Raw genomic sequence first — 27,922 nt, forward strand, 5'->3', positions numbered from 1 at the left:
GCCAGAGACTAAACTCAAGGTTCACTCTACCTGCTGAGCTAACCCCCAATCCTCTAAGAACAAATTATTTCATCTGTTTCAATTTTTTCACCTGTAAATGGGGCTTAAAGAAGGGTCCTCATCAAGGGACAGTAAGAAACAGAGGACAATTAGAAACAGTGTCTATCTCAAGCTCCCAGCAGGGGATGAGCATATAATGATGATGTTGTTGTTGGAGGACAGTCATCACTTCTGCTCTTCCACTAGCTCCAAAAGCCCTTCGCTCTGGCCCAGGATGGGATGACCAGGGACCTGTTCTTTCTTTCTGGCTTATCTCCTAAAGGGGTGCTTAGTCCAAAAGTCACCTTTGATATGAATCCACCAGTTGCCATCAACATCTGGCTTCTCACTTGATAAGACTAAGTACCAAACCAGGCCCTGCCTGCCACCATCCACAACCCATATTCATTTTCATTTATCACAGGGTCCCAGAACTGAAATCATTCACTTCCTTCCCACCAGCTTGCTCCCTGGAATGCATCTGGGAACCAGTCACCCAATTCAAGACATCTGTTTAGCTCACTTATAATCAAGCTGCAGCAAAGAAGGGTCAAGTCTCCTTCAATCAATCAATTATACAAACAGCCTGGGAAGACAGTCTCAGAAGAATGAGTGTGCATGTATGCCCACAGTGGCCGCAGATAGGCACTGAAAGCTTAATTCTCATTTCTCTTATCTGCATCCATAACAGCATTACAGATGGAAGACATGGGAGACTGCTCTTCATCCCAGGGCAGAAGATTGAAAATAATTAAAATCCCAGACATTCTGAAGTTAGCTAGCCCAAACTTTTCATTTTATAGATAAGAAACCAAGGCTCCAGAGTATGAAGTTCTTTGACCAAGATGTAACCCCAGGTCTAGAAAATACGGGTACTGAGATAAGCACCCAAACTGGATTTGGAGCCAGTGTTTGGTCTGTGGTTTGCAGAATTCCCTCCTGTAGACTGTGGGGTCACTATCAGAAAGCAGGAAGCTCCAGAGGGTACAGGGAAGGTCTGAGGGCGCAGCTCAGTTTGCATACTGCTCCATAGGAGATCCACAATGATCCTGAAACCAAAGGGGAGCTCTGAGCAATGTGTCTCCATGACAACCAGAGGAAGCCTATGGCTGAGGGAGTCTATCCTCATCAGATGGTATGAAACTGCCTCCCAGCTTACTCTCCTGTCTCTCATGGTAAGGGTCTACTTTACACTGGAGGTGAACACAGGGTTCTTTCCTCATGCCAATCTCAAGCATAGGTGGCACCAGGCTGCCCTGGGATGACCTCTATGCCTGGCAGGGACTGCCATTTCAGAGGGGAGGATAAGCTTGCTTACATGAACTCTCACAAAGGTATGAGTTTGTTCCATGGTGAGGCCAAGGGACACAGGACAAGGAAAACTTACTGTGTAGAAAGAGAAGAGGCAACCTTTGGGCTGTATCTTGGAATATGAAAAGATTCTGACAGGTTTAGAAAAGAAATTGGTTGAGAACAGAGGCAGAAGAAAGGTCATGGCAGGCAGGCTGGAACACAACATTTCTTAATCTGTGTAGGTGCATCAATTCTGAAGCTGGACTATTTGCTATTGAATCACAACTTGGCTAGTGTCATGATTAAAGGCAAATGCTTCAGATTCCAAAAGGCAAAACTGGGGGCCTTGAAGAGTCTTAAGGAAAATGTGTCAGTAATAAGAATCAGGCAACCAAAATGCTGGCTTCTAGCCTCTCACTGGAATGGGGATGCTTTCTCTTCAGAAAGCACTAATGATCATCTGTGTTCTAGGCATACAGAAACCTGTCCTTGTAGCAATGCTGTCCACCCACTCCATCTTTCAGATGACAAACAGAATCAGAGAGTGACTTTCTGGCTTAAGGTAATAGAACTCACAAGAATCAGATCTGGGAAAAGAATTCCATCTTGAACTACTTCCTCACCATTCTTCACTTTGCTTTCAGACAGAGACTTGGAAGTTACAGAGATTTAAGTCAACATCCAGGTAGTGAATAGAGGATCTGTAGTTCCAAAGCCTATCCCTGGAGTCTGGGGGACACAGAGAAGCTTTCCATATCATCTTGAGGCAACTAGACCAAACTGTGGGATCACCCACACTGAGATGGCCCTGGCCCCAAACTGATGCCACTTACTGGGCAGCATGGACCTGTGGGCTGAACGAGATCTAAAGTGACAAGAAGGGGTAGACAATAGCCAGGGGTGATCTGTGAGGAAAAGCTTATAGCCCAAGAAGTTAAGACAATATTAACTATGGCCCAAGCTTCAGGCATGAAGGAAATGGAGGTGGGTTCTGCCATGCAGATAACCTGGGTCTTAATCTCAGCTTTGCCACTAGGCAGATCAACAGTTTCTTTGGGTCTAATCATCTACCCAAATGGACTGGCTAATGCCCTGTTAATCATAGGTCTCTTCTGACACAAAGGTTCACATTTGAGGTTGCTCTTGAAACACATTTTTTTTTTTTTTTTTTACCAGAGCACTGCTCAGTTCTGGTTTATGGTGGTGTTGGAGATTGAACTTGGGACTTTGGAGTCTCAGGTATGAGAGTCAGTTTGTATAACCATTATGCTCTCTACCCCCACCCTAAACATATTTCTTTTTCAGAGGATTTCTTCTCTTTTTCTTTCTTCCTTCCTGTCTTTTCTTTTCTTTTCTTTCTTTCTTTTTTTTCTTGCTCTTCATCAGTCATTTCCCCACATACGTTTTGGACACATGTCTTTTAGAGCTGGTGAGAGATGCTCAGTAGACAATATCTCAGCTGTCCCAAGGCTGTCAAAACAGAAATTCCTCCACTCACTCATGTCTGCTGAATATGTGGTTTCAGGCTGAAAAGAGGAAAACTAAGCCTGACCAAAGTAGTTAGAGTTACAGCTTTTAATTCTAAATCAGAAGTCTATCCAACCCATTAGCTGTTCTCCCTATAGACACACATCTTTCCTGAAACCAATGAATAGGGCTTTAGAAATGAGAGAGCTCATGCCCTTTGTTGAAACAGAGAACCTCAGGGGGATTTTGAAAAATTCCAGCAGGGGGGCTGAAAAATCTGGATGTGTTGCTCTTTTGCAACCAGATTGTTCAGCACTCACTGCTATTTCATCCTCTCTAAAGTCACCCAGAACTTGTCTGAGCACAAAACCCTGGGTGGATACTGGGAATGCAAAGGAGAGCCAGATGGAGATTCCTTGACCTCCACGAGCTTACAACCTGGGAATTTCAATTTTTATTTAATTTATTTTTATTAATTTATTTCAGGGCCAGAAATAAAACAGGAGGGCAGGTGCCATGTCAGAAAGGTAGTGTGCTGTGGAAAACCATTACATAGCCCTCCTTTGTGGGAAAACGGGGACAGAGGGAGGCCTAATCTTGCGGGAAGATCTCACTTGGGGTTTATATGGTTAGCAGCTCTGGTTGGGAACATACTTTCCAAAAAGAAATATACTAAATCTATCAGGCATGCTATGACATTCTAAAATGGAAAAACCTTATTGACCATGACTAGTGAAAAGGCTCAGCAGGTAGAGTACAGGATTTACATACATGAGGCCCTTAGTCTGATTTGTTGGACCATATACGCCAAAGACTCTGATGTCTGTTTTTTCATTCAGGTTTTTTTTTTTTTGCCTCCAGGGTTATTGCTGGGGCTCAGTGCCTGCACCATGAATCCACTGCTCCTGGAGGCCATTTTCCCCCTTTTGTTGCCCTTTTTGTTGTAGCCTTGTTGTGGTTATTATTGTTACTGTTGATGTCATTCGTTGTTGGATAGGACAGAGAGAAATGGAGAGAGGAGGGGAAAACAGAGAGGGGGAGAGAAAGACAGACACCTGCAGACCTGCTTCACCACCTGTGAAGCGACTCCCCTATAGGTGGGGAGCTGGGACTTGAACCAGGATCCTTATGCTGGTCCTTATGGTTTGCACTACGTGTGCTTAACCAGCTGTGTTACCACCCGACCCCCGTTTTTTTTTCCCTCCAGGGTTATCATTGGGGCCTAGTGTCTACACTATGAATGCACTGCTCCTGGAGGCCATCTTTTCCCATTTTGTTGCCCTTGTTATTGTTGTTGCTGTTATTGCTATTGGATAGGACAGAGAGTAATTGAGAGAGAAGGGCAAGACAGAGAGAGGGGAGAAAGATAGACACCTGCAGACCTGCTTCAGCGACCCTACTGCAGGTGGGGAGCTGGGGGCTCAAACCAGGACCCTTATACTGGTCCATGTGCTTCGTGTCATGTGTGCTTAATCTGCTGTGCTACCACCTGCTCCCCACCATTCAAAATTTTTTAAAGAATATTTTTGGGGGGTTGAAGAGATAGCTCAGTCTGTTAGAGAACCAACACTTTAAACAAGTCTTTGGGGCATTTGTTTATTTACTTATTTATTTTTCTTGCAGGGACTTTAGTAGTCTGGACTGACTTTTTCAGCTGGAAAGAATGAGACAAACACAGGGGGAGAGGGAAAGAAACCACAACACCGAAGCTGCGATCCTAGTCACATGCATGACAGAACTGGCGCACGACCAGCTACAGTATCTTGCCAGCCCTAAACAGAACTTTTGTTGAAATATGGAAGCCAGGGCTTTTTATTTCACTCCTTTGGGCTAGGCTCACTGCTCCCAGTAGGTCACGGTCCTTGGTGATCAATGTTTCCTGTTTTAGGTTTATAGTCTGACCAGCATCACTGTTTGCCTCATGCTGAGCATGCCCAAAGGTTGTGAACACAGGTAACGATAGACACATCCTAGGAAAACACTTGGCCTCCCAGCTGCATGAACAGGACTGGGGAGGGAAAACAGAGGGAGAGGTGGGAAAAAGTGCAGCCCTTAGGATGGCCCATGGAAGGAGCTGGGAGCTCTTACTGACACCACCCTCTCTGAGGCAGAATGGCTGGTCAAGGCGGGCCCTGTTCAATATGTAATTTCAGAAACATGATCGAACTTGACTTCCTGCCAGAGCAATGAAACTAACCCCAGAGGTAGCTGGAGGGTCTTTTTGTTTTCCATTTTTGATTCTGTGGTAGGTTTATTTATTTATTTATTTTTTGAAAGAGAGGTCTAATGTATTCAGCCTTTTCAATCAAAGAAATTGATACATCAACAAACAGGTCTGGTGATGGTGGTGAGACAGCAGGGAAAGTAATTAAAAAGCCCAATTTTTCTTTCTTTTCAATAGCACCAGTCCCTAAATTGGATGGGTCCCCATGGACTTGAAAACAGACACAGTTTTAATAGAACTTGTATTGAAAGTCCAACAATGGTGGTGTTGTATGCCCATGCTGGGTAATGGGAGGGTCTTTTCTTCTCTCAGGGTCTGTTCTGGATGTGGAGGAGTGGAAGGGTGAAGGACTGCATGGCTTTTCCAGAGCTGTCATAATGGACTGCAAGCTGGGTGGTTTACAACAACAAAACCGCATTGTCTCAAAGTTCTGGAGGTCAGAAGTCGGGGCCCAGGCATCACTGATTCTGAGGGAGAGTCTATCTCATGCCTCTCTCCTACTTTCTTGGTGACTGTTGGCATAGTAGCTGTGGCACTCTGGTCACTGCCTCCACTCTTACCTGGTCTCATTCTATGTGCCTGTGACCATGTTGTTTTTTCTTACAAGAAGGGTAGTCAGATGAGCTAGGGCTCACTCTAGCCCATCTTAACTTGACTGCATCTAAAAAGACTCGTTTCGAAACAGGACCACAACCACAGAACCCAGGATATATATTTTTAAGTAGATACCAGTCCCACAACAGGGCCCATAGTCTAGGGCTCATGAGAAGAGAGACAGAGGACAAAGCTGTCCAAGGTGCCAGAGGAAGCCTGCTCCCTGCTCAAGGCACAGGTGGATTTCCACCTCCCACAGCATTAGAACAAACTGAAGCAAGAGAACGGGTATAAAGAGTTTTGTAAAGTATTAAACCTTTTTGCAATTTTAATAAATGAAAATCGCCCTTCTCTTCCTCACCTGGGGCGGGACCTGTGGTTTTTCTGTTTGAAGTGCTGCCGCCATCACCCTGCAGCCTGAGTAGACAAACAGAAAGATCTGGGCAGCTCCGTCTGCTCCTGCTGTGCCTCTGGAACTCAAGCTCAAAGGTCACAGCCCCCCAGTGGCCTCAAGCCCTTAGCACCTGTAGGTGGAATGGGTTTCTCTTGGAGCAGTACTAAACCAACCCTTTATCCAAACCTAGCAATAGGTCTCAAAAGGTACCAGATGATAAAATAAAAGTAAATGTCTTTGTTTAGCTTGAAGAGGAAAATGGGACGCTCTGCTTGCTAATGATGGGAACGGTGGGTGTATCATTGAAGAGCAGAGGCAAGGACAGGCTGGAAACTGATGCCAAATGCCATGCAGGAGAGTTTATTTTACACAACATAAAAAAGGCTCCAAAGTAAATCAGAGAAATATGGGGGCCCTTCAAAAAGGTAGGTCAAACTTTTTCCTCGAGCAGATCATTTCAGGCTGGGGGTGAGTAAATCTGATTAGCCTCTCTCCACCTCATCTCCTCTGGTAAAACCCAGGCAAGAAGAAAGCCACACTTAGCTCGGAGGGGACAGGCCCCCCAGGAGGGCTGGCCAGCCAGCCTCCACCTGCCACAAAGCCTGGGGTGTCGGTTGGGGGATGTGAGCTGCTGCCGCTGTTTCTGCTCCCTGTACTGACTCTTCCCTGTGCCCCAGCTGCACGTGAACTGTCAGGAGGGCAAGAGACCCCCCATCACTCAAGTGCCCACATGAACTTGCTGGGACTTAGTTACTTCTCACTGTCTGAAGAACTCTCCCTTCAGGCGGCAATTTTCCAGTCAATTTTTCTGCCCAAGTTTGAGGCCTTAAAATTAATGAAGTTGTTAACATTTCTTAAAATGTCTTTCACAGCAGTTGGAAAGCACAGATTTATCACCGGAGAGCCTGCTGGCCTCTTTGGTTCACAGAGCCATGTGGGCTGAGTCCCCACAAATGTTGTAAAGGGAAGGGAATCCTGACCTTCACTCCGTCTGCCCTTTGCTCTGTACTGGATCTCAGCACCAGTCCACAGTCTCTGCGCTCGCTCGGGGCCAGTCCCCAGAGGCATTCTTGGTGGTAACGGGTGAGCTGCCTACAGAATGATGTATCTGCTCAGTGAGCTTGGGGAGGGCAGGAGCACATATGCTCCAGCTTCAGGTTTGCACCACAACCAGCACCTGAGGCAACCTGCCACACAGAGGTGAGGTGGGGACCTCACCTGAATTAAGTCTAGTGAGATGTTGAGCTTCTGACATTTCTACTCAGTGAAGGTGCCAACAATCAGCCATTGGGCTGGGGAGCCAGCTCAATGTTAGAACACAGAGTTTCCAAGCCTGAAGCCCCAGAGGTTCATTCCCAACACCACCATATGCCAGAGCTGATCAGTGCCCTTTGCTTCTCTCTCTCTCTCTGTCCCTCTCCCTCTCTCCCTCTCTCCCTCTCTTTCTCTCTCTCTAAGTAAATATTTCTGAAAATACATCAGTTCTCCAACCCTATGAGTGGAGAGTAGTCATAGAAGAACAGTGGAACACACCGCACACTCTGGTTTGGGCCCTCTCTTTGACATAAAACAGAAACCATGAGGGCTCTAGAGTGAGGTGATGTGAAGGGAGTCTGGGGATGCATGCAGGCCCACGCCTTTGCCCAAGGGCACCCTGTCACTCCACCTCACTGACTGGATAAAAAGAAGTGGCCCAGCAAGGAGAAGCAGTTGTGCCAAACAGCTGGCAGGTGGCGGCTTAATCAGTTCAGTCAGTAGTTTCCCCCTTCACCCTGCAGCCTCCTTCAGTGTCCTCCTTCTTGAGGCTCCACAGAGAATTAATGTGCTGTCCTGCATGTCTGTCAAGAAGGAGGCAGACCTGCCTTTGGGGGAGGGCATTTTGCATTTTGTACAAGTTGTCATCCAGTGGAGGCACTGAACAACTTCGAGAGCTAATTCAAAGTGTTATCCAAAGACCAGCTATGCACAAATCTGGTTACAAAGCAGGAACAAGACAGAAGAGCTGACTTCAATTATTTATAGGTACTTGTGCTTATCATAAGGTGACACTCAATGTCTGCCTTAGATAAAATCAAGCAGTACTCCTTATCTAGAATCTCCTGACAACCACTGATCATCTGCTCCCACAGGGAGGAATTAGGATAAGCAGGAAACATCCCAGCTGAGCATAATCCTAAAGTGCCTTAGGGTCTTCCACACATTTATTCTTTTAAGTTTGAAATGAAAGTACACTTAATAGGAACCAAGACTAACTACTTGTGGATGAGGGACAGCAGAGAGTACAAGCTTTCTGTTAGGTGCATTTTAAAAAGCTCAAGCCTATGGGCAGAGACCGAGTATCAGGAATAAGTAAGTATGCCCAGAAGGAAACCCAGTACTCAAGTGCTGTACTGAGTTCATAAATGCTTGACTGAATTAGCCTGATGAGTGGGTTCCCTCCCTCGAGGCCCTCTGCAGTCACTCATCATGCATAAGCCTCTATAAAACTGTCTCTGTATTGTGGGGCAAAGTGAGGAGCAAGAACAGCTTAGAGCCTACCTTCATGAGGTTTGCTCTAGAGTTTAAGAGAAAAAAAACACCTCTCTGGAAATAAACCAGCTTTCCCCTGACCCTAAACTTTCCCCTGCAGAGGCCAAGAGAGGCATAATGAGTTGTTAGGATGAGAGCAGAGAAGGAAGAATCCTACATCAAGTAAATATGGTCTCCTGAGGAATCCCAGGGTAGGACCCAGCAGGCTGAGCAGAGGGCCCCTGGTAGAAAAGTGAACATCAAGGAAGAATTCTGGCTTTGTAATAAGAAGACTCCAGTCTGTGGGATCTTGTGAAGTTCAGTTTCTACATCTGTAAAAATGGACTGGGATATGGCCTCCTAACCTCAGAGGTTGCTCAAATGAGATGGAATCAAATATAAAAACATGTTTGGGAACAGTTAAGGGACTTCCACTGAGATGTACAGGGCCCTAGAAGACCTGTGGCCTTCATACCAGCAATTGCCGTTCAAGATATTAGCACTGTTAGAAATACTGTTGGTTAAAAGCATCTACCTAGACAACCACAGTCAGAATGCAAATGAGATTTGCACCTAATGATTGGTATGGGGATGTCATGGGTACTGCATTACATAAAGACTCTGCCCCTGGTATACCAGCAGCAAAGTACTTAACTTCTCAAGACACAGAATGCAACAGTCAGTCTGGAGAAGAATGGTCTGGTGAAGTTGGTTGCCAATGGAAGGCAACAGACACAAAAACTACATAGAGATGGGGGCTGTGGATCCCCAAGAGCTATAAATTACAATTTGAAATTCATAAATTATTTAACTATGTAGGGTAGTAAATACACATAAAAAAAAAAAAAAACCTATCCACGATAGATTAACCATGCTAAGGAGGACGCTTTAGACTTGCATGTGTGAGGTCCCAGACACTGAATATGACAGATTGCTCTGGTTGGTGTCTCTCTCCCTCACAAAATAAAAAGGGGATAAATGTAAAAATAGATACACATATACTTACCATATCGGCTGCGATGAGAAAGGAAAGGAAAAGAATCCTTCATTATCCAGGTCAGATTCCATACAAAAGAATCAGGAGGTGGAGAAGGTATATTTGTGGGTGACTCCAAAGATTTCTGACCTGGACATAAGAACAAAGAGAATATTGTATTGATCCATGTGCTATGGGTGTGTCTTTTACTTTTACTTTCATTGAAGGACTTGCATGCTACGCATTGGAAAATGGGGGTGGGGTGAAACATGAGCAGACTGAGTTAACCATAAGCCTTCAATGCCACATCTAAGAAGTCTCAGTCTTGTGGCCAAGGCAGAGATCTCAAAGAGATAAATTGGCTACCTACTGGCTAACAGCCCAATCCACATGGGTTCCACCTATGAGAACATATACAACTTTAGAGAGAACTCCAATTCATCTCTTCCAACTAGTGCCTTCTCTCTCTGTACATTCAGACTTGTAGCTTCATCTCATCTTGTTTGCTTGGGTTATTGCCTTATCAATGAAAGGATTGAAATAGCACTCAAAAGTTATTACTTTTTTTTGACAATTATGTTATTTTTAGAAGAGAATAAAAAGGTAGGTGATGAGTTTTTCCACAGTCAGGAGTTCAGGGAGCCACAAAGGATTAATGTTTCTGATTTGCATGAGAGAGAAAAGGGTTGAGAGAAAAGGAGCAAAAGCAGCATTATTTCTTTGCTTAACAGTACCTCAAGTGGGTTTTGTGAGGTGAAAAGTAATTACAATATATCTGCAAATCAAACATAGACTGCATGCTCATGCACAATCCTTTCCAGAAAACTCTCAACTCAATCACTGTTTGCTAATATTTTATTACAGGAAAACCCTCTTCTATTAAAAATAGAAGAGTTCTAGAATCAGTTCAGTTTAGTGAACATGAATAGAAAGGCTGGGTGTGGGGACAGTAAGAAGGATGGGAACTGAAATTCATTCTTCTGCTCTCTGGGCTGGGTACTGTGCAGGACAGAGTAGTCCATACAGTGCCATGTGGCATTCACAGTGGCTCTGAAGACAAGCATTGTCATCTGCATTGTAGACGTGCAGCTGTGACTCAGAGGGGCGACTGATGGAATGGGAAACTGAACCTCATAAGACCACACTCCAGCATGAGTGACTAGTTTTTACTGAAATAGATATTCGTCGGGTTGCGGCATCATCTAAGTTCATTTCCCACGTCTACGCTCAACCGGACCTGCCAATATACACGGATATCTTCGCCCACCCTGTTCAACGCTTGACGTCTCGTCACCCAATCTGGTCCCCTACGCCTACACTGAACTTCTCTGTTCCAGACTCTTGGAAACAGAGTTGGCAGTCAGCTGAGGTAAAGAACAAACACCTCATCACAGACCCCTGCAAGCGTCAACCCGGCTTTGACCTAGCATGTTATGATTGGGCCCTCCTCAATCGCTATCGAACAGGCCATGGCCGGTGCACCGCTATGTTCCATCGCTGGGGAGCCAGAGATGACCTGAACTGCCCCTGCGGCTACAGACAGACTATGACCCACATAGTCAACGACTGCCACCTCTCCAGATTCAAAGGAGGTCTCGAAACTTTACATCAGGCTCAACCTGACGCTGTTGACTGGCTACGGAAGAAGGGCAAATGCTAGAAGAAGAAGAACTGAAATAGTTGTCACCTGGAGTGCCTGGGTAAGGAGAAAGAGGAAGGGAAGACAGAGAGGCAGCAGCAGAAGATGCATCCCACCCCCATCTGCTCTGTAGATACTTTGCATCACCCCCAACACCCCTTCTCCTGTCTCTATTTCCTTTTGGTATCTACTTCTCTTCACACACCTTATGCTGCGCCCTGTGGCCATGGCAGCCTTATGCTTGTCCATTTATGCATGGGGAAAGGTGGCCAAAAGACCAGGTGGTTTACAGTTAGAACAAGAAGACACTCCCCTGTCCCCTTCCTTAGAAGCACTTTTCTTTCTTTCTTTTTTTTAACATTTATTTATTTATTTATGGATAGAGAAAGAGAGAAATTGAGAGGAGAGGGGGTGATAGAGAGGGAGATGGAGAGACACTTGCAGCCCTGCTTCACTACTCCTGAAGCTTTCTCCCTGCAGGTGGGGGCCAGGGGCTTGAACTTGTGCACTGTAGTGTGAACCCTTAACCAGGTGCATCATTGCCTGCCCGCCCTTCAAGGAACTTTCTTATTGCAGTCTCTAAATATCAGGTGGGAGGGTGGGCTCCCAAGAACCTGGAAGAGTCATTGAGCATTCTTCTGCATCCTATTTGAGAGGCTCAGAGTTGGAGTGGGTGGTGCCCAGATACACCTTACCACAAAATGGCTCCAAGTGACAGCACTGAGAATGCCAGGGAGAAGCCATCTGCATGGACATAGCTGCTGGACAAAGGGGCTGTGGTGGATGAGGTCCAAAGTCACATGGGAATACTTAGTGTCAGGCCTGGGTTTGTTAGACTTTGAAAAGTGTGAACTGGCCAGATAGTAGTGCAGTGGGCTAAGCAAACATAGCGTGAAGTGCAAGGACTGGCTCAAGTTTCCTGGTTCGAGCCCCTGACCCCCACCTACAGGGGGGTGGCTTCACAAGTGGTGAAGCAGGTCTACAGGTGTCTATCTTTGTCTCCCCCTCTCTGTCTTCCCCTCCTCTCTCCATTTCTCTCTGTCCTATCCAACAATGGCAGTAGTAACAACAACAATAATAACAACAACAATGATAAACAACAAGGGCAACAAAAGGGAAAAAATAGCCTCCAGTCGCAGTGAATTCATAGTGCAGGCACCGAGCCCCAGCAATAACCCTGGGGGCAAAAAAAGAAAAGTGTGAATTGAGAAGAAAAGTGTGAATTGAGCACATGTAGAAGACACAAGGCCATGAGGCTTAAATGTGTGATTCCAGGGGTAAGGAGATAGCTAACTCAGTAGAGTAGACTGTGTACCTTACCATGCGCAAAGCCCTAGGCTCCAGCCATGCCCCATCATGGGAGCACTATGGCACTAGGAGAAACTCCACAAGGGATCCATCTGTCTATCAAAGAATTAAAAGGAATGACCTGCAAGTGGTGGAATCTTCTGTACATGAGACTCTTGTAGCACAAAATAAATAGATAGGTAAATAAGTAAACAAATATATGAGTATACTATCTTCTTGCAAGGACCTTGTTTGATTAAATGATATAACTTGCTATCTCTTTGCAGCCAAAGTACCCATTCATTGGGGAAACTGACGATCCTTCCTAGCCGACTGAATCCACATGGATCCCAGTCACTTTCAAAGCCAGCAACAAGCAGCTCCTGACAGCTTTCAACCTGACGCTGTTGACTGGCTACGGAAGAAGGGCAAACGCTAGAAGAAGAAGAAGCCAAAGAAACAGAAAGCAAGAGAGGTTATGTGTTCAGATTGTGCCCTCATAACCATCAGACAGGAGACCAGAGCTTACAGACCAACTAGGTCTGATGCTATAGCCCATAATCCTTCCAATTCAAGTGTCACTCATGCTGGAGTGTGGTCTTATGAGGTTCAGTTTCCCATTCTATCAGTCGCCCCTCTGAGTCACAGCTGCACGTCTACAATGCAGATGACAACGCTTGTCTTCAGAGCCACTGTGAATGCCACATGGCACTGTATGGACTACTCTGTCCTGCACAGTACCCAGCCCAGAGAGCAGCAGAATGAATTTCAGTTCCCATCCTCCAGGGCCCATCAGGGCATTGGATAAGGTAAAGGTCACCAGTGAACATGCTTAGAACAAGGCATCTATGGAAGGGGTCTGAGAAGACTCAGGCAATCAGTTCCCTGCAATGCCCCCCCCCGACCTCCTTTGAGTAAAAGCTAGTATACTTCTGTTTGAGTCACCAGACATGAGAGTTCAAATTTTTTTAATTTTTAAAATTTTGTATTTATTTATTGGATAGAGACAGTCAGAAATCAAGAGGGAATGGAGGGATAGAGAGGGTGAGAGACAGAGAGACACCCGCAACACTGCTTTACCACTTGCAAAGTTTTACCCCTGCAGGTGAGGACTGGGGGCTTGAACCTGCGTCCTTGAGCACTGTAACATGTGTGCTCAACCAGGTGTGCCACCACCTGGCCCCCAAGAGTTCAATTTTTATGTAATTTTGCAACATCAGAAAGATGAAATCCAGGCACTATTTCCTCCTTTTCAAGCAATGTTGTTTTTCTTCTCCAGATCACTGGGAATGTAAAAATATCTTCCAGGATGTAAGTATTGAACGAATGGGCCTAGACTTCAGGAAGCACTGTGAGTGGGGACAGAATGACAGGCAATATTTAATATGGATAAGGGCCATGCTATAGTCCAGGGTAAAAGGTGGCTGAAGTCATTCCGAAGGTAGAATTTGAGGGCTGAGTCCTGACCCAGCAAGGAGCCATAAGTCATGTATTATCAGTTCAGGTTGTCTCTAAAGATAGAAGCTCAAAGCATTTTACATCCAAAATGCCTGTAAGTCTTTGCACACCTTCATAACTTAACACCAGAGAGTCTCATCCAGGAACTCCTGTGATTCCAGCCACTGGAGTCTCCTGGTTCCCAAAGGGAGGTGGACAGAGATTATCTGCATAAGACTAGGAGGAGGGGTTCTATGGAGGAGTCGGCAAAAATGATGGGTCCCCTTGCCTGAAAAGTTAATGGCCAAGATGAAAGCAGCCTGCATGACTGAGGCCTACACTGGCAGCACTAAGACACAAATGCAAACTAGTCATTTAATGTGTACAAGCAGGTGGCCTCAGCAGAGAGGAAAAGCCACACCAGGAGAAACAAGACACTTAAGCATGAGAAAGGCTGGGTTTGGGGTACTTTGCCCTGAAAGTGTGAGGATGCCTACTGAACTGAACCTCACAGCAGACTGATGGGGTGAAGGTGTGAATGAAGCCCCCACTGGCTCAAAATAATGCATCTTGGAGCCTGGGGATAGGGTTGGAGAGGAAGAGAGGGGGAAGTAAGAGCCAGGGCTCCTAGATGCCCAGTGAAGCCCAGACCACCTGAGGGGAGAAAAGTCAAGAAATGCACTCAGACTGAGGCTGCATTGATTGACTACAAGTGAGGCTGGCTTTTCTTTTCTTTTCTTATGATGCCCTGAGTGCTTTCCTGCATGGCAGGGTGTCCAGGCAGAGTGACACCTCAGCCTTCTGACAAGACTTTCCTTGTACATCACCCCCCTCATGCCCTCAGCTTAGAACCTAAATCCATAGCTCTGGTAATTCTTTGCAAACACAAATCCTTTGCCTCTCTCCTTTTTGACAACTACCTGGAGCAACACAGCATGGTAATGGGAGAGGAGGGGAGTGAAGGGGAGGAAGAATTTGCTGAGGGGTGTCCCTCTGAACTCATGGCCACAGACATCAGCACAGGCCAGTAATCCACTTGTCCCTGCTGGACTCTGCACTCCTCCCTTCCTTCCTCCCTTGCTCTCTACCTTCTTCCCTCCATCAGCGTTACCTCTCCCAACTTTCTCTTCCTCCAGCCTTCATATTCCACAACTATTCAAATTCCTCAGCTAGTGGCTTTGGTTCTTATTCCACTGAAAGAAGCAGATCTTGGAGCTCCTGGAATCCCATGCTTGTCCATGTTATCCTATGATGCAAATAAGTTGTCTACAACGTGTCTACACAAGTTGTCTACACTACGCCAGCAGTGACCCTTCACTGAAGTGCCAACCTTATCCCACCTCAAGGAATTTGTTTCTTTCCTGTGTTAACCATATTTTAGAGCTACTCTATTCCCTGTTCCAGCTTTCTAGCCCTGTTCTCATCTCTGACACAATCTTCCCAGACAATACTTTTAGCCCACCTGCATGTTAGCTGTTGGTCAAGCAAAAATGAGTAAAGTCCACTTGGAATATACCTAAAATATACCTCTTAGCTTCTTCCAACATGAAAGCCCCAAATCTCACCTGCTATATTCTTACCTTTAGGTTTCAGATTATTTAAAAAAAATGTTCTGCTTTATTCTTTTAAAATGCTTTTTAGCCATCAAGCTGCAGGTACTACCATGACACCAACCTGACTTCCCTGGGTAGATGACCTCACCAATGGGTCCTGGAACCCCACCTTTCACAGACCTACCCCTATAGGGAAAAATAGAAATAAGCTAGTGGTATGGATTGACCTGTCAATGTCCATATCCAGTGAAGAAACAATTACAGAAGCCAGAACTCCTACTTTCTGCTCCCCATAAAGATCTTTGGTCCATACTTCCAGAGAGATAATGAATATGGAACCTTCCAATGGAGGGGATGGGATTAAATCACTAATAAAAATGATTTTTTTGCCTCCAGGGTTATTCCTGGGGCTCAGTTGAATCCACTGCTCCTGGAGGTTATTTTTCCCATCTTGTTGCCCTTGTTGTTGTGTTTGTTGTAGTTGTTATTGTTGTCATAGCTGTTGTTGTTGGATAGGACAAACAGAAATGGAGACAGGAGGGGAAGACAGAGAGGAGGAGAGAAAGACAGACACTTGCAGACCTGCTTCACTGCTTTCGAAGAGACCTCCTGCAGGTGGGGAGCCAGTTGCTCGAACCGGATCCTTACACTGGCCCTTGCGCTTTGCACCACCTGCACTTAACCTGCTGCATTACTGGCCGGCTCCCAAAAATGATCTATTTTTACAACAAGGAGACAGGGAGAGAAAGGAAGAAAGAGCAGAGCACCACATGGGCCCTGCAATACTGTGGTGCTGGGGACTGAGCCTGGGGCCTCAAGTATGCAAACTCTATGCTTTACTGCTAAGACTACGTCCTTGACATCCCACATTTCTCTTAAATGCAATAAAGTCAGGACTGCCCTAGGTCAAAGTCAAGGTTACTGTGAATCAAGTTCAGAAACAATGAACTAGTTTTTGCCTTTATCTTTATAGACCTCTCCACAACATTCGATCCCACAGATACTTTCTGATTCTTTGCTTCCCTACATCCTGGTGACTACTTGGTCCCACCCAGGTTGCCCCAGTTCTTGTCTCCTGCTTCAGGGACAGGTCCTCCATATTCCTCTGTCAGATTCTCCTCGTTTTCTAGGTTTCACAGAAGGAAATCCTCCACTTTCCTGCACAAATGCCTAGGGGATTTCACAGATGACTATTGTATATCATCATAGTGGCTTTATCCAGTTGACAGTCATTAATGACTATGAATTTCAAGTGACCCAGGACACCAGGTCCTTCCTTCACCTCTCTGAGCACTCCTGACCAATGAGCAAGGCATTTGTTTCCACCAAGCAAGTATAGATTTATGAACTCATTCTCCTATAAAAAGTGCTGATTTGCAATTCAGAATTAGCATGGCACATGCTACTCTCTTCCTAAGGCTTTAAAAACTCTGACTTTTCTTAGAGAACCAAACAGTGACTTTCCTCTTGTCTGGCATGTCTATAAGCTCAATTTGTTGTTGTTTGTTTAAGGTGAAGGGTCTTTGTATTTTTATTTAACAGTTTCTAAAAGTTAAGGTGCCTGGATCTTTTCTCCATTTAAACTCAGTTCCAAAGTGATCTCATCTGGTTTCACAGCTTTAAATACCGTCTCTGTACTAATGCTACTATATTTTTATCCCCGGACCAGTCTCTCCCTGAACAGCAGGGTATCTTTCCAACTGCCAGTGTGAAGTCTCCACTTTTACTGCTTGATAAATATCTCAAACTTAAAAAGTGCAAAAAATAAGCATTTGAAGTCCTTCCGTCCAAACCCCAGATGTTCCCCATTCCAAAAAGCGATGGAAAAACTCTACTGGTTGCTTGGACTTAAACCCAAAGAGGACTTCTTCTTACTCTGAGTCTCTTAGCCCTGTTAATCAACTACCCATAAATGATTCTGCCTGAAATCTACCCCTGGTGTCCCCTCTCAGCTTGACCACTGATGAGGCTCCCAGCTTCTGCCTTGGGTGTGCTCTCACAGGAGACACTTCCACTGCAGCCTTGAAACTGCTTTTACATTTCTGGTCACGGTCTAGTCCTTGATAGTCCTACTACATCTGGCATCTGCTGCTTTCTCCAGCCCCATTCCCGACCATCCCTCTTCTTCCAACTCACCAAACACACTCTCACCTCAGGGCCTTTGAATTGGTGGGTCACTGAGCTTGGAAAACTCCCATGCCTCTAGAGGCATATGGTCATACCCTCCCCCTATCCAGGGCACTGTCCAAATGTCAGCTTCTCAGAAAGCTTCCTGATCTCCCTTTCTATAACAGCACTCCCCACAAACTGCTCTTTACACCCCCTTGCGCTGGCAGTCACTAGTCCTCCTATTTGTAGGCTAGAAGCAAGAGTGGTATTCATTTACACTCATTTGTTCATTATGTAGCTCTTGCAGTCATCACTGCTGCATCTCCAGGCCTGGCACACAGTAAATCTCAACCAGTGTCGGTCTAATGAGTGAAGTCAGAGCCCCTGCAAAGTTGATAACTATGGCACTTATTTAGCCGGTCAACCTCAGGCTAACTAAATCTTTTTTAGAATCTCAAATATTCTAAAAGTGATAATAAGAGCAGGAATAATGTATGCATGGCCAATTCTCAGGGTTATGATAGGGTAGGTGGAACAAAAAGGTGTGTGTGTGTGTGTGTGTGTGTGTGTGTGTGTGTGTGTGTGTGTGTGTGTGTGTGTGTGTGTGCGATGTGTTCTTTTAGTATCTATCAGCCACCAGATTCCTGAAGTCATACACTTCTGTTTCAGAATCCAGAATGAATATGGGGCAGTTCCCTTCCTCTTGGCAAGATCTTGAAGACAATGTCCAGAAATCAAAGAGCTACTTTTCTATTATTCACTCAACCACTAGTGACACTGCCAGCCAGCCACACTCTCCACCTGACTTCATCTACCGGTGAGGTCTCTATTTCTGGTCTTTATTTGACACATTTCATTGTGTTGTCTATTTATTCTGAAGCCAAGGTACAACACACAGAATCTACCCTTCTTGAATCCGCAGAAATAATCATGAACTATGTGAGTGTGATGGTTATTTACACGAATGCCCTGGGTTCATGGACCAGCATGTTTTACAAACCTCCATCGATAAAATGTGAAAACGTGTCTATTCTAAGCACTCCTCGGAACTGCTCCTGCCTTGCCTTGTACACATTTTACTTATTTATTTCCCTTCCAACAATAAAATGATCAGTGACAACCTGCTAGTTTTCTTCCCTCATTTGAAAACACACTTAATAATGCATTCTTTTATAATGATTTCATGTCACACACAGCAAAGCTGATTGTGGCCAAATAAATAGCAGTTTGGAAGTAAAGTGGCAGGGGTGAGGAAACAATGCCAGCTGGGTGCCTGGATGTCCCAGGCAGCTCTCCCTGTCTGGCTGGGCAGCCCAAAGGCTGGCTTTGCTCAGCCCATGCATGTTCAGCCCAGCAACCTCAGTGAATTCACATGCCTAGAATGTTGGGAGCTGTCAGAATCAGAACAGGCATTCACTTCCTCTGAAACACGGAGGTGTGATTTGCAGAGAAGAGGAAGGGAGAATCACAGCTGTGTCCTTTGTCCCAAACACGTGGCCTTGCCACACCTTTCTCCAGGCTAGGAAGATGAGGGATTGAACTAGCTGTTTGCCAAGGTCCTTTCTAGTTCATGCTTTTACATTCCCTCCCAGCTGGTGCATTCAGAGAGCAGTTATTAACGTTGGGGTGGGATCTGAATGCAACTAAACAGCCCCTGCTCCTCCCTCACCTTTCTCTGAGTCCCATTCCCACCCCACAAGCAGGTGTGCTTTCTGGTGGTCTAGCTCAAGACCTGACGGGGGGGAAAAAAGAAGAGGAAGAAGGAGATCATCTACTGTTATCTTCTTTTGAGCTGCTGAAGGCTTAGCTTCATGGCCTGCGTTTGCCTCACTCCAGGCCCCGGAAGGATGGTTGTAGAAATTCTGAGACCACTCCGCAGTGAACACACACAGTGAGAATAAGCACTCTCCCCAAGGCCTGCCATGAATAGCATCAAGGGTGGCGCACAGGACATTGGTAGTCTGGCCCCTTGAGTGTACCACGTGTAAGTGTGCTGAGCCCACAGCAAGGAGGGAGTCATGGAGAGGCCAGTGCAGAAATGGCTCAAGCATGTGCACTAGAAGCCTTTACACATTGCTTGTGCTGGCCTTCCTTTGGTCCTGTTTCATTTCACATTCTCTGATTCCCATTCTGACACCTCTTTAAGCTGTTGCTCAAGATCATGTCTGCCAAAAAATGGGCTGTCTAGCCTCTTTTTCCTATTCCTTCCTCCCAGCTCCCCCCAGCTTCCCCCAGCTTCCTTTAGTTTGAATACCATAATACAAAGCTGGGGTTTAGACTGGACCAAAACAAAGCCTGAACTGGGACCACCTACCTCCTTAGCCAGTAGGATTGCCACTCTGCTTAGTGGAATTTAGGTCATTAGTCAAACCAGCTGTTCAGGCTACCTTGGTCATCATACCAATAAGACTTATAAGAACTTAGAAACTTTTCGTGGGACGTTGTTATTGTGTTTTGTGTAAGGTATACTGCCTATGATCAAAGTCAGGGTCATTAAGGCCTCTGGGCTCCCTTATCAGTTGATATTCCAGGTCTCTGTAGAACCAAGTAATGCACATTTCACAGTTAAAGCCAGACAACAAAGTCAATGCAACATTTGTTACCTCTCCTTGAGAATCTGTGTCCCATGTTGCTGAATTTTGACCTATAGAGAGATGACCTTGGCATCCCAAGCAAGCATTCCTGGATTCTCTGTGAGGTCTGCAGTGTCCACTTTTGACTGAGAGTCCTGGCTCTAGGTGTCCTTAGTCATTGGTCCTACCTAGTTGGCCAGAATGAACTCGCTAACGTGTAGTAGCAGAGGCAGACTAACAGGCATTTGCACTGAACCAGAAGGAAATTGCTCTGCAGGTGGCTATTAGCAGAGCAGCATGACTATCTGTTCCAATCCTAGTTCTGTGACTTGTTTGCATAGTACTCTTTATGAAACTGACTCCAGAAGGATCTCAAGCCTTCTCCTCCACTACCCCCCCCCTTTATGCTGACTAGAATAATAATGAAAAGGGAGACTTTGAACTGTCATCATGCCTTTCATCTTGTGATCTCAGAGAGCCTTACCAGGCACTAAATAATGAACTACTACAAGTGACACAGAGACTAAGTGGCTTGGAAAACCAGTGTATCAACCGAAGGCCTGTCTCTTTCTGACTGAGAGAGTGGCTGTGTGAAAACTCACCCAGAAGTGTGGGTTTGAGAGTCTCTGGGTGAGTTGAACAAGATGTGACAAACTCTCTAGAAACAACTAACTAACTCTGCTCTTGAGCTGATGTTTCCAGCTGGGAAGTCCCAGGGTGACCACTGGTATGACCCACTTTCCAACAGGGAGTGGGGGACACTAACTCCACGTATAGTCACTGCCATCTTTGACTCATTGATGTTTGTCAGAGCCACTGGCGCCCACAAGCTTTACAGTAACCCTGCTAGTCAGCATCTTTCATAGAGGAGAAGACAAAGGCTCAGAAAGCCCAACTGGTCCACACTAAGCTGAAGAGTCACTTGCATCAGGACAGGACATTGCAGCTGAGGACCCAAGACAGATGCTTTGGAGGTGGCACTAACTGTCCTAAAGAATGGGGACACTGAGTTGAACATGACAGAAAGAAAGATCAGATCACAGATGTGTGTGGATCCCCGTCAGGTCAACCAGGAAGGTGACCTGAAAGCACACACCTTTAGCCTGGACAGCTGGCACTCCAGGGGCTCGGCCAGAATGTTTTCATGGTGACCACCTCTGAGACTGTTAATTGGTTTTGAACAGAGGACCTTTGCTGGCCCTGGGAAGGATGTAGGATGTGGGAAGAGAGAAAGGAAGGGCACTTTCACTAACTTCCAACCCTTTTAATCCTCCTTTATTTGTTTGTCAGTCCTCTTGTTTCAAGGAGAGGAGTCTATCCTCCAGGAAACCACACTTCACATACCATGCTGCCCAGAACCCAGACCCCTCACCCATGGCCAGACTCATTTCCAGAGACCATTGGGACTGCCCAGGTAGGCCAGTATGCAAGGCAGAGATGTGGGTTCCTGGTAACAGTGCTGTTCCTACACGACCTTGGGGAAGCTACTTAACCTTTGTGAGGCTTTTTTTCTCTGCATATAAAACAGAAGTCATTGTGCTTTTCCATCCAACTTAGAGGATGCTCTGAGAATTAATGAGACAGTGTATACAAAGCCCTCAGGCTCTTTTGAAGGGAGATACACTGGAAATCCTTGTGCTGTTACCAAGGGGCATTGTCATGATGATCCATTTTAAAACACTCTTCACTTGGATTATGAAAATAAACTCAACTTGTATTAAAACATATAGGTGATAGTCTACTTTGCTTCTCCCTGCTCTGATACTGCTGGTTTTGGCTTTGCTGCTCCATTCATCCTGTCCTCTGAACAACAGCAGTTATTGTTCCCCTTGACCAAAGTGCAGAGATCTGGGGTAAGACAGCCAGGAAGGGCAGGAAGGACCATTTATCTATGTCTTGCTATCTCATAATTGAGGAGGCTGAAACACAGAAGGCACCAATGCTCTACTCAAAGCTCTCTCATTAGTGAACAATCAAAGAATCTGATCTTCTGACCTTCCCTTCAGTGGCTTACACAACCACAGAAGATAGCAGTGAAGAAGGGAGGAGAGGAACGAGCTAGGGAGACTGTGATGTTGCTTTTAAAACTTTTAAAACTACGGATCTGTGTGGTATTCCAAGATGAGAAAGGAGCTAAGTAAATGGCCAGCAATGACTGTGTCCCTATCGAGCACATAGGATTCAGACAGTGCTTTCTACTCCATGGAAGTCCCACAATTTCCTGATGGGAGACTATTACCCCACCCCTTTCCAGTGCAGACCTCTGACTCAGAGAGGTTGAGTAAATGCTCAAGGTCCTGGAGTCAGAAAGGATGGAGCTAAGATTAATACAATCCATAAAATATTACTAAGCATAGCCTATGTGCCAAGGCCTGCCCTTGGTGATTAGGATGCGACGATGAGCAGTATTAAACATCACCCTCTTAGACCTCACAATCCAGGGAGATCAGCCTGTAGTAGCGCCTCAGACTGCAGTTCAATAACCTCAAATATCCTTGCAAGATCTCAACACTGGAATGAGTTGTGAAGGAGAGATACAGACCACAGGAATGCTGGATGGAGAGACTTGACTTCATCCTGAGAGGGAGGAGAGACTGCCTGGGTAATGGACATACTTGAGTGGAGGTTACTGATCATAAGGGTTGGGACAGGGTGGGAGATCATAGAGGGGTCCATTCAAGTCAGGTCTGTCTCATCCCTGGCCATCTACTCCTTACTCCCCATCAAGGCAGGTGAGTTGTTCCTGAGGAACCCTGATATTTCCACCAATCAATGAAGTCATCATCCAAATGAGAACCTCCTGGAGATGAGGAAGAGTACTGTTGAAGTAAACTCCGCTGAAAGAATGATCAGATCACAGATTCCTGCAACATTCACCTGAAAACAAAATTTCTTTCAGGTCAACCAAGAAGGTCACCTGGAAACACACATCCTTAGTTAGGGCTCGCTAGGGAATCAAGTTCCTCAGCACTGTTTCCATAGTAACCACCTCCAGGTCTGCTCTTTGGTTTCTAAAATGAGGCCTTGATAGTCCAAGGGAAGGGTGTCTAGGATGAAATTTGCTAGAGACTTGACAATCTGATGGAAAGTATGCTGAAGAGGAAGACCCAGGGAATTAGACCCTCAGACCTTGAACACACAGCCAGGCACCAAATAGGAAATCTAGGACCTAGTGGGACAAGGAAGTCTTAGCGACAGGGTGGCAGTTGTAGATGGCAGTTCCAGGTCACCTTCCTGGATGGCCTGAGGAAGTCTGTCACCTTCCAGGCAGGAGGATGCTGTAGTATCTGTGACCTGACGGTTCTTCCTGCTGTGCCTGGTTCAATACCACTGCTGTCCAGCACAATCAACATCATTGCCAAGAGGTTCTAATTTGGTTGGTGTTTCCCCCCTCCTCCAGGAGGTTCAAATATTAGCACTCCCTGGCAATACTTCACCTGTCTAGGAGGTGAGTAAGGAGCAAGTTCTCTGGGCTGACACAGAAATGGCTTGACTGGAATCTTCTCTGGTCTCTGACATTTATCTCTGTTCATGCACACCAGAGAGGGCCTCAGCTCCAGTATCCATTTCCCAGACCATCTGTCCCTAGCCTCATGAATGAAGTCAGTTGCTCTGAAAACTGAATAACCTTCTGGAAAAGTAGAGGCCTGAAACATCCCTGACACTTCTCTTACAGACATCTAGCCACTAACGATAAGCTCATGTTAGCGTCCCCTCATTACTACAGCCACTAACCAACAGGACAACATCCTCTCCTCAACACCACATTTACTTTTACTTTCAGGGTCAGATGAAGAAACAGCAATGGGATGGGGCAACAGGAAGAGAAAGGGAAGATGAGGGAAGAGATGAGGAGACTTACAGTAAGGAATGTTAGGAATAAATGAAGAGAAGCAAAGTGGAGAAAGGAGGAAAAAAAAAAAAGAGCCATCCACTATCTTCCACTATTTGGAGGTTACTGAGAGAAAGTTATTTAAAATGCCACTGTAAAACGGCCATAAAGCACCTTGGGGAAAACATGAAAGTCACGCTGCCACCATACAGATGAGCACCCTGGAATGAGCTGCCAGAGCCACGTCTGCAAAGAGGAAATTCAATGGCCCTCCTCCCCTCTCTTCTGACTTCCACCCCCTCCAAGCCTGGCTCTGAAGAAGGCAGAGGCAGTAATTTGGAGCCAGCCAGTGTGAAGGGATGTCGGTGCAGTTATTTGCCTTCATGCAGCACATCTTGAGTGCATCTTTCTGAAATAGAATTTAAAATACATCTCCAGTTTCGTTATAGAAACTCTGAAAAAAAAAATCAGCAAAGTCCCAAGAAGAAAATCAATATGATCCATAGCTCCAGTATCCAGAAAACCAGCATTCACAGTTCATATGGTCTCTTTACAAGATGGCATTTGTCTTATAATATTTAGAGAGAAGGGCAGCAGAGAATTCTCCACCTGGGAAGGCTCTGTGTTGGACACTGAGAGTCTATTCTTCAAATCCAGTTGGGGGGACAAATGCCAGAAGCACACATGCAAAGTCCATGGACACTTGATCTGCCATCAGCCCAGGACATGGTCTGCAGTCAAAGGCACTGGAGACTCAGAGAGATCAAAGGTCAGTGTTTGGCAGAGGCCAGGTCCTGTGCTGGTGTACCTGAGAGCAGGTAAACATGAGTGCAACAAGAACAGAGGAGGTAGGCTCATCTGCCCATCACTGAGCAGATGGGCAAGGACCTCCACTCTGGCAAATGCCTTAAAGAAAGTCATTGGAACCAAAGGCTTTAGAAAAAATATTATGGGAGCAAGAGCTAGCAGATCCTAAAGCCTGCACTTTCCACATAAGAGGCTTTCAGATCGAGCCCTGACATCACAGGAATATGACAGAAGGCACCAGGGAAGCTCATGAATGGTGGAACAGTGCTGTGTTGCCTCCCCATCTCTCTGTCTTCCCCCACTCCTCCCTCTCTCTCCAAAATAAAGAATAAGATAGTGGTCCAGGAGGTGGTGCAGTGGTAAAGCTTTGGACTCTCAAGCATGAGGTCCCGAGTTTGATCCCCAGCAGCACATGTGCCAGAGTGATGTCTGGTTCTTTCTCTCTCCTCCTATCTTTCTGATAGATAAGTAAAATCTTTTTTTAAATTTATTTCTTTATGGGGAATTAATGTTTTACATTCAAAGTAAATACAATAGTTTTTACATGCATAACATTCCCCAGTTTCCCATTTAACAATACAACCCCCACTATGTCATTTATCATCCTTCATGGACCTGTATTATCCCCACCCACTCACCCCAGAGCCTTTTACTTTGGGGCAATATGCCAATTTCATTTCAGGTTCTACTTGTGTTTTCTTTTCTGATCTTGTTTTTCAACTTCTGCCTGAGAGTGAGACTGGGTTTGATGCATTGCACCAAAGTAAAAGACTCTGGGGGTGGGGGAAGGGTTCTGGTCCTAGATCATGATGGCAGAGGAGGACCTAGAAGGATTGAATTGTTATGTGAGAAATGTTAAACTGAGAAATGTTCACATGTACAAACTACTGTGTTTTTTTTTTTTAACTTGGGTCCTCACACACACAAACTACTGTGTTTTACTATTGACTGTAAACCATTAATCCCCCCCAATAAAAGAAAAAAATAATAATAAAAGGAAAATTCCCTTCAAGCACTTCCAAGTGCTGAGACACTTCACCAAAGAAGATGGGTGACACTCACCTCCTCTCCTTCCTCTGGGATACTCAATAAAAGTTCCACAGGGTGGTTGCTGGTAGCCCCAATGTAACCACTACAAATTGCTCACATGGCCTCATCTATCAGCATTCTCAAGGACCCATCAGAAGCCTCATCAGGATCAGTGACTCCTGGTGACTAATGACATCTACTGACTAGGACAGCTTGTTTCCCTCCCTGCTTCCTTCTATCACAGAAGCAGAAAGAGCCAGTGAAGGCCTACAAATAGACCCTAGACACTGCTTTCAGTAGTGACATCAGGAGAGGCTCTATGATGGTGGAACCTTTTCCAGCCTGGGGCATTTTGCATTTTATCTCCCTGAGACTTCCTGGGTCTTGCTGTAGCTAGAAATTCATGGCAGAACTGGGAAGAGGGAATTTCTGAGCTCTGGATTCAAGACTCAACCTTCCAGCTCCTCAAGAGAAGGATATACATTTTCTATGAAGACCTTATATTCATGGGGCATCTATACGGCCTTGAACATCTGGATGCAAAATGAAAATATGTCCTTGGTTCCCCAAACATCCCAAAACACTAGCAACAAGTTTCTAATCTCACTAGGATAATGTATCCTATGTCTGTTCATCCTAAAGAAAAGCAGCTGAGAGTACTAAAAATCACTGGAACAATAAATGAAAAGTGGGTTAACTAGATAATACCACTTATATCATTTACAGTTATAAATAAAGGAAATGATGAACAGACTTCGTAAGTGATGTTTCTATTGTCACTGGGAGTTCAGTTTTCCAGGCCCACTTAGAGAGAGAGAGAGAGAGAGAGAGAGAGAGAGAGAGAAAGAGAGAGAGATCTCCCTACCTTCAGGTGGAAAGCTTCACAAGTAAAATTGGGCTGAATGTGTCTCTCTCTTCCTATCTCCCCTTCCCTTCTAAATTTCTCTCTGTTTCTCTCCAATAATAAATAAATAAAAATATTTAAAGAGAGATGGAGGGCAAGAAAGAGAGAGAGGAGAGACACCATAGTACTGACATTTCCCCAGTGCAGCTGGGCTAGGCTCAAACCTGGTGATATATGTAGCAAAGCAGGGACCCTCAAAGGTGAGCTATCCTTCCCACTTACTTCTGGAGAAGCTCTGTCAATGATATAGAAAGGTGCTGAAGTAAAAGGAAACCTTGCCTTTGAGAACTGCTCTCCCTCAGTAACATCAGTGCAGGTGGGTGTGGGGGAGGCATGCCTTTGCCCTGGGATTTTCAGGTAAACTCCTGCTCTTGATGCAGGGAATATGCAACACTTCTGGGATCTCTACATCCATGGGTACTGTGCTTATCATTCTTCCATGGATTGAATCTCCACAGTAGGCAGGAGACAGTAGCTCACTCATTGCCCAACTTGTGACCACAACCAGTCTAATAGTCTCAGGCTTGCAAATTATTTTTTCAGCCAAATCACCATTTACTACATGGAACTTGGATTCACTTTCAAAGAGTGGAAACTGTGACTATTCAAATTTGTCACTACTGAGAAGTTGCTGGATTCAGAATATGAGACTTATATGACCAGACAGAAATGTAACGTGTCCACTCATGCTAGGTTTACCAGAAGTTATTGAGGTTTCAGACTCCAAAATGGGTGGGGAAAGGGAGAACAGCTAGGACACACCCCAGAAATTCAATCTATGACTTTCTCACTATCTGCATTTGTAGACCTGTACAGGTTTCCTGTCTGAGATAAGTAGCAATTATATCCCAGATAAATTCAATTCACCCTGGAGGTACAAAAACCCAGGGAATGTGTGTTTGTGGGACCCTATTTGGGAGACCCCTGAGACAAAAGCACTAAGCTCCTTACACTCAAATGTGAATATAAGTGGAATCAATCTATGACCACCAGAGAGAAGTTCTAGAATGTGATGCATCCTGATGAGGTAAGCAGAGAAGAAGCTAGGAGAGGTGAAGAAGGGAATCTACTCACAGAAAAAACTATTGTGACTATAAAGAGAAGGGTCCACAAATTGTTGGTGGAGATTTGTGGCACTAGGAGAGGGACACTAAAAAGAATATACCAGAACTTCTGCAGTGTTTCTAAACAGCGTTAGGAAGGGGACAATGTGACACCACCCAGCAGATTGAAATGGCAGCTGGGGTCTTTTCCATC

The 27,922-nt window shown here is 45.4% G+C and overlaps 1 protein-coding gene across 1 annotated transcript in view; it reads right to left on the reverse strand.

The window, feature by feature from the left end:
• The window catches only part of ALK (ALK receptor tyrosine kinase), a 739,964-nt gene that overhangs the window by 477,204 nt on the left and 234,838 nt on the right, over positions 1-27,922 (reverse strand). The window contains exon 2 of the mRNA XM_060188423.1: positions 9,526-9,645. Within this exon, the coding sequence (XP_060044406.1) occupies positions 9,526-9,645 (120 nt within the window). The remainder of the gene's footprint in view (positions 1-9,525; positions 9,646-27,922) is intronic.

This window comes from Erinaceus europaeus, chromosome 3 (assembly GCF_950295315.1).
Source record: "Erinaceus europaeus chromosome 3, mEriEur2.1, whole genome shotgun sequence".
NCBI classification, from domain to species: domain Eukaryota; kingdom Metazoa; phylum Chordata; class Mammalia; order Eulipotyphla; family Erinaceidae; genus Erinaceus; species Erinaceus europaeus.